Source organism: Scyliorhinus torazame, chromosome 6 (assembly GCF_047496885.1).
Source record: "Scyliorhinus torazame isolate Kashiwa2021f chromosome 6, sScyTor2.1, whole genome shotgun sequence".
Classification (NCBI taxonomy): Eukaryota; Metazoa; Chordata; class Chondrichthyes; order Carcharhiniformes; family Scyliorhinidae; genus Scyliorhinus; species Scyliorhinus torazame.
The window spans coordinates 19070686-19084585 of record NC_092712.1 but is presented as its reverse complement, the minus strand read 5'-3'; the positions used below and the strand labels follow the sequence as shown (position 1 = coordinate 19084585).

General features: G+C 58.3%; 1 protein-coding gene across 2 annotated transcripts in view; it reads left to right on the top strand.

The window, feature by feature from the left end:
- LOC140424699 (uncharacterized) overlaps window positions 1–13900 on the top strand; it is a 159952-nt gene that overhangs the window by 3368 nt on the left and 142684 nt on the right. For both annotated transcript variants that reach the window (XM_072507987.1, XM_072507986.1), the window contains exons 2-3: window positions 7866–7898; window positions 10182–10661. In XM_072507987.1, the coding sequence (XP_072364088.1) occupies window positions 7866–7898; window positions 10182–10661 (513 nt within the window). The remainder of the gene's footprint in view (window positions 1–7865; window positions 7899–10181; window positions 10662–13900) is intronic.

Genomic DNA, 13900 nt, shown 5'->3' with positions numbered 1-13900 from the left:
CTCTGTCTATGCCCCTCATAATTTTGTATACCTCTATCAGGTCTCCCCTCAACCTCCTTCGTTCCAGTGAGAACAAACCGAGTTTATTCAACCGCTCCTCATAGCTAATGCCCTCCATACCAGGCAACATTCTGGTAAATCTCTTCTGCACCCTCTCTAAAGCCTCCACATCCTTCTGGTAGTGTGGCGACCAGAATTGAACACTATACTCCAAGTGTAGCCTAACTAAGGTTCTATACAGCTGCAACATGACTTGCCAATTCTTATACTCAATGCCCCGGCCAATGAAGGCATGCATGCCGTATGCCTTCTTGACTACCTTCTCCACCTGTGTTGCCCCTTTCAATGACCTGTGTACCTGTACTCCTAGATCTCTTTGACTTTCAATACTCTTGAGGGTTCTACCATTCACTGTATATTCCCTGCCTGCATTAGGCCTTCCAAAATGCATTACCTCACATTTGTCCGGATTAAACTCCATCTGCCATCTCTCTGCCCAAGTCTCCAAACAATCTAAATCCTGCTGTATCCTCCGACAGTCCTCATCGCTATCCGCAATTCCACCAACCTTTGTGTCGTCTGCAAACTTACTAATCAGACCAGTTACATTTTCCTCCAAATCATTTATATATACTACAAAGAGCAAAGGTCCCAGCACTGATCCCTGTGGAACACCACTGGTCACAGCCCTCCAATGAGAAAAGCATCCTTCCATTGCTACTCTCTGCCTTCTATGGCCTAGCCAGTTCTGTATCCACCTTGCCAGCTCACCCCTGATCCCGTGTGACTTCACCTTTTGTACTAGTCTACCATGAGGGACCTTGTCAAAGGCCTTACTGAAGTCCATATAGACAACATCCACTGCCCTACCTGCATCAATCATCTTAGTGACCTCCTCGAAAAACTTTATCAAGTTAGTGAGACACGACCTCCCCTTCACAAAACCATGCTGCCTCTCACTAATACGTCCATTTGCTTCCAAATGGGAGTAGATACTGTCTCGAAGAATTCTCTCCAGTAGTTTCCCTACCACTGAAGTAAGGCTCACCGGCCTGTAATTCCCGGGATTATCCTTGCTACCCTTCTTAAACAGAGGAACAACATTGGCTATTCTCCAGTCCTCCGGGACATCCCCTGAAGACAGCGAGGATCCAAAGATTTCTGTCAAGGCCTCAGCAATTTCCTCTCCAGCCTCCTTCAGTATTCTGGGGTAGATCCCATCAGGCCCTGGGGACTTATCTACCTTAATATTTTTTAAGACACCCAACACCTCGTCTTTTTGGATCTCAATGTGACCCAGGCTATCTACACACCCTTCTCCAGACTCAACATCTACCAATTTCTTCTCTTTGGTGAATACTGATGCAAAGTATTCATTTAGTACCTCGCCCATTTCCTCTGGCTCCACACATAGATTCCCTTGCCTATCCTTCAGTGGGTCAACCCTTTCCCTGGCTACCCTCTTGCTTTTTATGTACATGTAAAAAGCCTTGGGATTTTCCTTAACCCTATTTGCCAATGACTTTTCGTGACCCCTTCTAGCCCTCCTGACTCCTTGCTTAAGTTCCTTCCTACTTTCCTTATATTCCACGCAGGCTTCGTCTGTTCTCAGCCTTTTAGCCCTGACAAATGCCTCCTTTTTCTTTTTGACGAGGCCTACAATATCTCTCGTCATCCATGGTTCCCGAAAATTGCCGTATTTATCCTTCTTCCTCACAGGAACATGCCCGTCCTGAATTCCTTTCAACTGCCACTTGAAAGCCTCCCACATGTCAGATGTTGATTTGCCCTCAAACATCCGCCCCCAATCTATGTTCTTCAGTTCCCGCCTAATATTGTTATAATTAGCCTTCCCCCAATTTAGCACATTCATTCGAGGACCACTCTTATCCTTGTCCACCAGTACTTTAAAACTTACTGAATTGTGGTCACTGTTACCGAAATGCTCCCCTACTGAAACATCTACCACCTGGCCGGGCTCATTCCCCAATACCAGGTCCAGTACCGCCCCTTCCCTAGTTGGACTGACCTTCCCACTCCTGCCGCTCAGGGGGATTCAGGATAGGGTAGATTCTAGAGGATGGATAGGAGAGGGGAGCGTCTCGGAAATATATAGAGAGCTTATGGGTTCGGAGGAGACGCAGACCGAGGAGCTGAAGCGCAAGTGGCAGGAGGAGCTGGGGGGAGAGATAGAGGAGGGCATTTGGGCGGACGCATTGAGTAGAGTCAACGCGACCACAACATGCGCCAGGCTCAGCCTGATCCAATTCAAGGTCGTGCACCGGGCTCACGTGACAGTGGCCCGGATGAGCAGATTCTTTGGGGTGGAGGACAGGTGTGCGAAGTGTGCGTGGGGGCCAGCGAACCATGTCCCTATGTTCTGGGCATGTCCGAAACTTAGGGGATTTGGGCAGGGGTTTGCTGACGCCATGTCCACGGTGTTAAATACGAGGGTGGCATTGAGTCCTGAGGTGACGATTTTCGGGGTGTCGCAGGATCCGGGAATCCAGGAGGAGAAAGAGGCGGATGTTCTGGCCTTTGCTTCCCTGCTAGCCCGGAGGCGCATATTACTAGCATGGAGGGACTCAAAGCCCCTGAAGTCGGAGACCTGGCTATCGGACATGGCTGGCTTCCTCTGCCTGGAGAAGATTAAGTTCGCCTTGAGAGGGTCTCTGTTAGGGTTCGCCCGGAGGTGGCAACCATTTGTCGACTTCTTCGCAGGGAATTAATCGTCAGCAGAAGTGGGGGGCGGGGGGGGGGTGGGTAGTGTAGAGTAGGGGGTTAAGGAATGGTGGGACTTGGGGGGGGGGGGGGGGGGGAGGGAGGCGGTATTTGCACTGTGTTTATATTTTTATGAACATTGTTTGTGTTGCTGCGGTTACAATGCCAAACAAATACCTCAATAAAATGTTTATTAAACAAAAAGAAAGTAGCCAAACGGGAACTCAGAGAGGAAGAATTAACATTGTCTTATAAAACCCTCGAATGCAGGATTCTCTGTCGGCAGGATCTCCCGCCCCGCCGGACGTGCAACCACGCACGCGCGTTTCCCGACGGCGCGAGGTGGCCCACGATGGGAAACCCCATTGGCCGGCTGCGGGAACGGAGAATCCCGCTGCCGGTGAGGGCTCCGCGCAGGGAAACGGGGCTGGCGGGACGGAGAATCCCGCTGCCGGTGAGGACGCCGCGCAGGGAAACGGGGCTGGCGGGACGGAGAATTCCGCTGCCGGTGAGGGCTCCGCGCAGGGAAACGGGGCTGGCGGGACGGAGAATCCCGCTGCCGGTGAGGACGCCGCGCAGGGAAACGGGGCTGGCGGGACGGAGAATCCCGCTGTCGGTGAGGGCTCCGCGCAGGGAAACGGGGCTGGCGGGACGGAGAATCCCGCTGCCGGTGGGGGCGCCGAGCAGGGAAACGGGGCTGGCGGGACGGAGAATCCCGCTGCCGGTGAGGACGCTCCGCGCAGGGAAACGGGGCTGGCGGGACGGAGAATCCCGCTGCCGGTGAGGGCGCCGCGCAGGGAAACGGGGCTGGCGGGACGGAGAATCCCGCTGCCGGTGAGGGCTCCGCGCGGGGAAACGGGGCTGGCGGGACGGAGAATCCCGCTGCCGGTGAGGACGCTCCGCGCAGGGAAACGGGGCTGGCGGGACGGAGAATCCCGCTGCCGGTGAGGACTCCGCGCAGGGAAACGGGGCTGGCAGGACGGAGAATCCCGCTGCCGGTGATGGGGCCACGCAGGGAAACGGGGCTGGCGGGACGGAGAATCCCGCTGCCGGTGAGGACGCTCCGCGCAGGGAAACGGGGCTGGCGGGACGGAGAATCCCGCTGCCGGTGTGGGCGCCGCGCAGGGAAACGGGGCTGGCGGGACGGAGAATACCGCTGCCGGTGAGGACGCCGCGCAGGGAAACGGGGCTGGCAGGACGGAGAATCCCGCTGCCGGTGAGGACGTCGCGCAGGGAAACGGGGCTGGCGGGACGGAGAATCCCGCTGCCGGTGAGGACGCCGCGCAGGGAAACGGGGCTGGCAGGACGGAGAATCCCGCTGCCGGTGAGGACGCCGCGCAGGGAAACGGGGCTGGCGGGACGGAGAATCCCGCTGCCGGTGAGGACGCCGCGCAGGGAAACGGGGTTGGCGGGACGGAGAATCCCGCTGCCGGTGTGGACTCCGCGCAGGGAAACGGGGCTGGCGGGACGGAGAATCCCGCTGCCGGTGAGGGCTCCGCGCAGGGAAACGGGGCTGGCGGGACGGAGAATCCCGCTGCCGGTGAGGGCTCCGCGCAGGGAAACGGGGCTGGCGGGACAGAGAATCCCGCTGCCGGTGAGGGCTCCGCGCAGGGAAACGGGGCTGGTGGGACGGAGAATCCCGCTGCCGGTGAGGGGGCCGCGCAGGGAAACGGGGCTGGTGGGACGGAGAATCCCGCTGCCGGTGAGGGCGCCGCGCAGGGAAACGGGGCTGGCGGGACGGAGAATCCCGCTGCCGGTGAGGGCTCCGCGCAGGGAAACGGGGCTGGCGGGACGGAGAATCCCGCTGCCGGTGAGGGCTCCGCGCAGGGAAACGGGGCTGGCGGGACGGAGAATCCCGCTGCCGGTGAGGGCACCGCGCAGGGAAACGGGGCTGGCGGGACGGAGAATCCCGCTGCCGGTGAGGGCACCGCGCTGGGAAACGGGGCTGGCGGGACGGAGAATCCCGCTGCCGGTGATGGGGCCGCGCAGGGAAACGGGGCTGGCGGGACGGAGAATCCCGCTGCCGGTGAGGGCACCGCGCAGGGAAACGGGGCTGGCGGGACGGAGAATCCCGCTGCCCGTGAGGGCTCCGCGCAGGGAAACGAGGCTGGCGGGACGGAGAATCCCGCTGCCGGTGAGGGCTCCGCGCAGGGAAACGAGGCTGGCGGGACGGAGAATCCTGCTGCCGGTGAGGGCTCCGCGCAGGGAAACGGGGCTGGCGGGACGGAGAATCCCGCTGCCGGTGAGGACGCTCCGCGCAGGGAAACGGGGCTGGCGGGACGGAGAATCCTGCTGCCGGTGAGGGCGGCGAGCAGGGAAACGGGGCTGGCGGGACGGAGAATCCCGCTGCCGGTGAGGGCTCCGCGCAGGGAAACGGGGCTGGCGGGACAGAGAATCCCGCTGTCGGTGAGGACGCTCCGCGCAGGGAAACGGGGCTGGCGGGACGGAGAATCCCGCTGCCGGTGAGGACGCTCCGCGCAGGGAAACGGGGCTGGCGGGACGGAGAATCCCGCTGCCGGAGAGGACGCTCCGCGCAGGGAAACGGGGCTGGCAGAACGGAGAATCCCGCTGCCGGTGAGGGCTCCGCGCAGGGAAAGGGGGCTGGCGGGACGGAGAATCCCGCTGCCGGTGAGGACGCTCCGCGCAGGGAAACGGGGCTGGCGGGACGGAGAATCCCGCTGCCGGTGAGGACGCTCCGCGCAGGGAAACGGGACTGGCGGGACGGAGAATCTCGCTGCCGGTGAGGACGCTCCGCGCAGGGAAACGGGGCTGGCGGGACGGAGAATCCCGCTGCCGGTGAGGGCTCCGCGCAGGGAAACGGGGCTGGCGGGATGGAGGATCCCGCGGCTGGTGAGGACGCTCCGCGCAGGGAAACGGGGCTAGCGGGACGGAGAATCCCGCTGCCGGTGAGGACGCCGCGCAGGGAAACGGGGCCAGCGGACGGAGAATCCCGCTGCCGGTGAGGACGCTCCGCGCAGGGAAACGGGGCTGGCGGGACGGAGAATCCCGCTGCCGGTGAGGACGCTCCGCACAGGGAAACGGGGCTGGCGGGACGGAGAATCCCGCTGCCGGTGAGGGCTCCGCGCAGGGAAACGGGGCTGGCGGGATGGAGGATCCCGCGGCTGGTGAGGACGCTCCGCGCAGGGAAACGGGGCTAGCGGGACGGAGAATCCCGCTGCCGGTGAGGACGCTGCGCAGGGAAACGGGGCTGGCGGGACGGAGAATCCCGCTGCCGGTGAGGGCTCCGCGCAGGGAAACGGGGCTGGCGGGACAGAGAATCCCGCTGTCGGTGAGGACGCTCCGCGCAGGGAAACGGGGCTGGCGGGACGGAGAATCCCGCTGCCGGTGAGGACGCTCCGCGCAGGGAAACGGGGCTGGCGGGACGGAGAATCCCGCTGCCGGTGAGGACGCTCCGCGCAGGGAAACGGGGCTGGCGGGACGGAAAATCCCGCTGCCGGTGAGGACGCTCCGCGCAGGGAAACGGGGCTGGCGGGACGGAGAATCCCGCTGCCGGTGAGGACGCTCCGCGCAGGGAAACGGGGCTGGCGGGACGGAGAATCCCGCTGCCGGTGAGGGCGCCGCGCAGGGAAACGGGGCTGGCGGGAACGGAGAATCCCGCTGCCGGTGAGGGCACCGCGCAGGGAAACGGGGCTGGCGGGATGGAGAATCCCGCTGCCGGTGTGGGCGCCGCGCAGGGAAACGGGGCTGGCGGGACGGAGAATCCCGCTGCCGGTGAGGACGCTCCGCGCAGGGAAACGGGGCGAGCGGGACGGAGAATCCTGCTGCCGGTGAGGGCTCCGCGGAGCGAAATGGGGCTGGCGGGACGGAGAATCCCGCTGCCGGTGAGGACTCCGCGCAGGGAAACGGGGCTGGCGGGACGGAGAATCCCGCTGCCGGTGGGGGATCCGCACAGGGAAACGGGGCTGGCGGGACGGAGAATCCCGCTGCCCGTGAGGGCTCCGCGCAGGGAAACGGGGCTGGCGGGAGGGAGAATCCCGCTGCCGGTGAGGGCTCCGCGCAGGGAAACGGGGCTGGCGGGACGGAGAACCCCGCTGCCGGTGAGGGCTCCGCGCAGGGAAACGGGGCTGGCGGGACAGAGAATCCCGCTGCCGGTGAGGACGCTCCGCGCAGGGAAACGGGGCTGGCGGGACGGAGAATCCCGCTGCCGGTGAGGGCGCCGCGCAGGGAAACGGGGCTGGCGGGACGGAGAATCCCGCTGCCGGTGAGGGCTCCGCGCAGGGAAACGGGGCTGGCGGGACAGAGAATCCCGCTGCCGGTGAGGACGCTCCGCGCAGGGAAACGGGGCTGGCGGGACGGAGAATCCCGCTGCCGGTGAGGGCTCCGCGCAGGGAAAGGGGGCTGGCGGGACGGAGAATCCCGCTGCCGGTGAGGACGCTCCGCGCAGGGAAACGGGGCTGGCGGGACGGAGAATCCCGCTGACAGTGAGGACGCTCCGCGCAGGGAAACGGGGCTGGCGGGACGGAGAATCCCGCTGCCGGTGAGGGCTCCGCGCAGGGAAAGGGGGCTGGCGGGACGGAGAATCCCGCTGCCGGTGAGGACGCTCCGCGCAGGGAAACGGGGCTGGCGGGACGGAGAAACCCGCTGCCGGTGAGGGCTCCGCGCAGGGAAAGGGGGCTGGCGGGACGGAGAATCCCGCTGCCGGTGAGGGCTCCGCGCAGGGAAAGGGGACTGGCGGGATGGAGAATCCCGCTGCCGGTGAGGGCTCCGCGCAGGGAAACGGGGCTGGCGGGATGGAGAATCCCGCTGCCGGTGAGGGCTCCGCGCAGGGAAACGGGACTGGCGGGATGGAGAATCCCGCTGACAGTGAGGACGCTCCGCGCAGGGAAACGGGGCTGGCGGGACGGAGAATCCCGCTGCCGGTGAGGGCTCCGCGCAGGGAAAGGGGGCTGGCGGGACGGAGAATCCCGCTGCCGGTGAGGGCGCCGTGCAGGGAAACGGGGCTGGCGGGACGGAGAATCCCGCTGCCGGTGAGGGCTCCGCGCAGGGAAACGGGACTGGCGGGATGGAGAATCCCGCTGACAGTGAGGACGCTCCGCGCAGGGAAACGGGGCTGGCGGGACGGAGAATCCCGCTGAACCAACTTTTCGCATGCTGACACTAATTCTCATTCCCATTTATTTCAGGGGCTCTGGTGCTGATGCTTGTGGGACAACTGGGTGAGTTGCCGTGATCCTCAATGACAAGAGTTCATCGCTAACCACAGATAGCATCCAATTCTGCCCACTTCACTGAACACATTCATGGGGCCTGCGTCCTGGGAGCAGAGTCAGAGAGAGAGAGAAAGAATTGGCATTTCTGACACAATGCGTTTTCAGCAAGTTCAGCGTTGTTTGAAATTTCGTCACGATTGTAATACAGGAAACATGCAATCCATTGCCACTCGGCTAGTTCCCACAAATAGCAGTGTAGCAATGACAAGATAATCTATTTTATTGCTGGTAGTTGAGGAATAAACATTGGCCAGGGCACGCGGCTGAGCTTCCCTGTTTGTCTTCAGAATTTTGCCATGACATCTTTTACATGCGCCTGTGAGATCATGACATTACAAGACGTGTTACATTTTTTAAATGTCTAATAAATGTACATCCTGAGTTTATTGTGAGAAATTTGAAACACACAGATTCTGAACATCTGAAAATGTCACCACAGCCCCAGAGGACCGGAGGCTGTTCCCCCCTTTGAGAGCTGGCTGGTGGGGATTTACCCTGAGGGTCACCACACCTCAGGCGAGGGGCAGGATTAAGGAGCCTCCGTGAATGACTTCAGTCCGTACGGGGAATCGAACCCAGGCTGTTGGTGTCGCTCCGCATCGCGAACCAGCGGTCCAGCTAACTAACAGTGGTTGGCACTGCTGCCTCACACGCCAAGGACCAGGGTTTAATTCTGGCCTTGGGTCACTGTCTGTGCAGAGTTGACATGTTCTCCCTGTGTCTGCGCGGGCCTCCTCCGGGTGTGAAGGTTAGGTGGATTGGTCATGATCAATTGCCCCTTGGTGTCAAAGTGTAGATTAGGTGGGGTTATGGGGCTAGGGTGGGGGCATGGGCCTAGGTAGGTCTCCTATGGTCTCCTTCTGCACTGTAGGGAGACTTAGTTCTGAAAGAAAATTCCAGGGGAAATGAGTATAATTTTATTCACTGAGATGTTATGATCGGGATTCTCCGCTAACCGGTGAGGCGGGCTTCTCCGGCGCCGAGGACTGGCATGAACCACTCCGGCGTCGGGCCGCCCCAAAGGTGGGGGCAACCCCCGGGGCCAGATCCCCTCACGCAGCCCCCCCCCCCCCCCCCCCGAGGACCTGGCGTATTTCACGCCGGCGGGACCCACCCCAAACGGGCGGCCACTCGGCCCATCGCGGGCCGGAGAATCGCCAGGGGGGGGGGGCGAGCTGCTAGCGGCCGCCGACCGGCGGGGCGCGATTCCCCCCCACCAAAACCCCGGCGCCGGAGAATTCGGCCCCCAGCGGGAGCCGGATTCACGCCGCCCCCCCCCCCCCCACCCGGTGATTCTCTCGGCCGGGGGGGGGGGGGCGGGGGGGGGGGGTTGGAGAATCCCGCCCATGACCTTAATTCGTGTCACAAGCAGGTTTACATTAACACTGCAGTGAGGTTACTGTGAAAATCCCCTCGTCGCCACATTCCGGCGCCTGTTTGGGTACACGGAGGGAGAATTCAGAATGTCCGTTTCACCCAGGAAGCACGTCTTTCGGGACTTGTGGGAGGAAACCGGAGCACCCGGAGGGAACCCACGCAGACACGGGGAGAACGTGCAGACAGTGACCCAAGCCGGGAATCGAACCCGGGTTCCTGGTGCTGTGAAGCAACAGTGCTAACCACTGTGCTAATGTGCCGCCATAACAGGGGAATAGCTCTTTGGGAGACACATGATGGTATCCTATAGTGCTGATTGATTCTATGGGTGGAATGTTACAGCCTTGTTGTTGCAGGGCAGTAAGATGCCGTGAGGCATTCAAATCTCCATTAACTTTGGCAGGACAGTTACTGTAAACCTTGATCTGCAAGCTCTCCATTGTTTGAACAAAGAACAAAGAAAATTACAGCACAGGAACATTCCCTTCGGCCCTCAAAGCCTGCGCCGACCATGCTGCCCGTCTAAGCTAAAAAAAAAACTCCCCTTCCGAGGATCCATATCCCTCTATTCCCATCCTATTCCTGTATTTGTCAAGACGCTCCTTAAAAGTCACTATCGTGTCTGCTTATTGCTATTAGGCATTTTTTTAGCAGGAGGATCCTTGAGGCATCATGGGAATGTTATGCGAAGGAATCTGATTGGTGTAGTATGTGAGGCAAGGTGCGAAGCGGCTGGGGTGTTGAGTGCTCTTTCTTCACCTGTCAGTCTGGGAATGGTTAAAGAGTGGGAAATAATGATGATTTGTTTAGAATGCCACACTTCTGTGTTGCTGATATTGAGTTTGTTTGTAGGGTCCTGTGCACCACTTGGGAACTTTTGCAGTGGCAGAGAAGTTGGAGTATATGAGGATCCAAATGACGTTGCCAGTTTCTACCAATGCATGGGGAACGTAACAATCTACAGTACCTGCCAGAATGACTTGCTCTTCGATTTAGCGCGAATATGGTGTGTCCGTCCATCAATTACCTTACCACCAAAGAGCACAACAGAAGAACTGCAGACTCCAGCAGCCACCTCGCAGGCCCCAGCAGCCACCTCGCAGGCCCCAGCAGCCACCTCGCAGGCCCCAGCAGCCACCTCGCAGGCCCCAGCAGCCACCTCGCAGGCCCCAGCAGCCACCTCGCAGGCCCCAGCAACCACCTCGCAGGCCCCAGCAACCACCTCGCAGGCCCCAGCAACAACCTCGCAGGCCCCAGCAGCCACCTCGCAGGCCCCAGCAGCCACCTCGCAGGCCCCAGCAACAACCTTGCACACAACAGTAACTGTCTCAGGTAAGCAATGTAGAGGAAAACAATTGTGTTGTATATATAATCAGTGTCTTTTAGTAAAAGCATTTTTTTCATTATCTTGTATTACCTGTTGAAGTGCATGGAAGTATAGATATGGCAAGCTTTTTTAATGCTTTTATAGGATGTGGACTCTTGTTCATGAATAATTGCCCTTGCGAAGGTGGTGGTGAGGTAGAATCATCATAGTAAGCTTTTCTTAATATATAATATGGAGCCACATATTAAAGGCTCATTCTGCGTTCGTTGAAAAGTACAAGGTCGGAACTAGAGTACAGAAGACGTTACCTCATTAACTGTTGAAAAGAGATAAATAAAATAGCTGGATAATAAATCATGCAAGAAAATGTGTGGGATGACGAGACTTTTGTACAAGACATTGGAAGATAATAACAGTTTGAATACTATAGAGGTCAGTAAGTGGGATTGGATTGGATTTATTTATTGTCACGTGTACCGAGGTACAGTGAAAAGTATTTTTCTGCGAGCAGCTCAACAGATCATTAAGTACATGGGAAGAAAAGGGAATAAAAGAAAATACATAATAGGGCAACACAAGGTACACAATGTACTACATAAACACCGGCATTGGGTAAGCATACAGGGTGTAGTGTTAATGAGGTCAGTCCATAAGAGGGTCATTTAGGAGTCTGGTAACAGCGGGGAAGAAGCTGTTTTTGAGTCTGTTCGTGCGTGTTCTCAGACTTCTGTATCTCCTGCCCGATGGAAGAAGTTGGAAGAGTGAGTAAGCCGGGTGGGAGGGATCTTTGATTATGCTGCATGGAACGTGGAATGTCTGGAACATCATGAACTACCTCAGACTTAAATGATTATGAACAACAAATGATAGTTGTGAACCTCCCGGGGCTATAACCTCGTGGCCTAATTTAATACTCCGGGGCTTGGATTCAAATCCCACCATATCAGCGAATGGAATTTAAAATCAATAAATAATCTGGAATATAAAACGACTCTAAGTATGGTGACTGTCATCAATTTTTGTAAACATAGGGAAGGAGATCTGTCGTCCTTACCTATTGCGGCCTATAAGTGACTCCAAACCTAACACAATGTGGTTGACTCTTATCTTCCCTCTGAAATAGCCGAGCTAACTACTCAACTCGAGGGCAATTAAGGATCTGCACCAAATGCTGGTGGTCATACTGCAATGACCACATCGCAAATGAGTTTACAGGTCAAAGTATGCACACAGAATGCAATGACGTACGGTACTGTAATCACATTTGTTCTACATAATTGACACAATAAAATGTACAATACACCGGGCACGATCGAACAGCCTCATCGCACCCGACTCGGTGACGTGACGAGGCCATTAAATATCGCGAGAAATAAAATATGCGTAACACCACCCCCAACCGAATCCAGCCCCGTACCAAGTCTAACTCCTCCTAATTCCCCCCACCAAAGCAAGCCCAACTGAGCTAACCCTCCCCCCCCCCACAAAAAAACCCGACGGTAACCAGCTCCTTAAAAAGGATAATGAACGGCCTCCACCTTGAGTAAACCCATCCAACAATCCTCTCATAGTATACTGAATCTTCTCTCGGTGCAGAAAATCCACCAAGTCCCCTCACCAAGCCGAAACTTTAAACAGCGCCGGGGACCTCCACCCGAGCAAGGCTCACCTCCAAGCTAGTCGAGAGACGAAGGTCAAAAGATCTGCCTTCTTCCCCTCCTGCAGCTCCAGCAAGTCTGAAACTCCAAAGAAGGCCACCATCAGGCAGGTCTTCAACTTAACCCCGGGAATCCCTGATACACTTTCGAAAAAAGAAATCCAACAGTCAGTGGCCAGGATTCCCCGACCCCACGGCCAAGTTCTGACGTCAAATGCGGCGCGAGCCACTCCGGCGTCAACGGGCCTCCAGGCCCAGGTATTCACCCCTTCCTAGGGAGCTAGTACGGCGCCGGAGTGGTGTCCGCTGCCCTGGCGCTCGAAGGCCGGCGCCCCGCGGCTGGCGCGGGTCCGCGCTTGCGTGTGGCTTCCCATCTCCACGCCGGCCTCTGGGCAATATGGCGGAACCTGCCGATCGGTAGGCCCCGATTGTGGGCCAGGCCACCGTGGAGGCCACCCCCGGAGTCGAATCCCCCCGCCGCCCCCACCAGGACGGCCCCCCCCACAGCCAGAACTCCGAGGACCCGGCGTGTAGGACCATGTGTAACCTACGCCGGCGGGGCTCGGCCAAACTCAGCGGGAACTCGGCCCGTCGAGGGCGCGGAGACCCTGACCCTGACCAGCGCGGCGGCGACCCCGCGGGTGCCAGAGAAACGGCGCCGGAGAATCGGCGCCCCAGCGTCACAGCGGTGTGGTGCGATTTTCGCGCCCCCCCCCCCCCCCGGCAGTTCTCCGACTCACCGCAGGATTAAAGAATCCCGGCCAGTAAGTCAGGCAAGGCCAAGCATATGCGTTTGGTTTGCCGGCTCCCTAAACCATCTCTCTCACCTATCACCCCAGGAAGAGCCCACTCATCCGTGCCCTGGCCAAGTGTGACCCATGCACAACCTTGAACTGTATCAAACTTAAACTCGCACAAGAGGAGGTGGAGTTGATCCTATGCAGGGCTTCGCTCCACAAACACCCTCCAAGACCACGCCCAACTCGTCCTCCCATTTCTTCTTTACTTCTTCCAAAGAAGCCCGCTCCGAAGCCAACAACTGCCCATAAATGTCTGAGATTCTTCCCTCCCCTAGCTCATCAAAAGATAGAACCCTATCCAAAAGCGGAGGTGCTGGAATCACGGGAAACATAGAAAGCTCCTCACGCACAAAGTCTCGCACCTGTAGGTGGCAAAATACGTAGAAACATACATAGAAACGAGAAGCAGATGGAGGCCATTCGGCCCTTCGAGCCTGCTCCGCCATTCATTATGATCATGGCTGATCATCAAGTTCAATATCCCAATCATATCCCTTGATTTCTTTAGCCCCAAGAGCTATATCTAATTCCTTCTTGAAACTGCACAACATTTTGGTCTCAACTACTTTCTGTGGTAGCGAATTCCACAGATTCACCACTCTCTGGGTGAAGAAATCTCTCCTCACCTCAATACTAATAGGTTTACCCCTTTTCCTCAAACCATGACCCCTAGTTCTGAACTCCCCCACCATCAGGAATATTCCCACCAGGGATCAGTACTTGAATCCCAGCTACAATGATTTGGACGAGGGAACCAAATGTAATATTTCCAAGTTTGCTGATGACA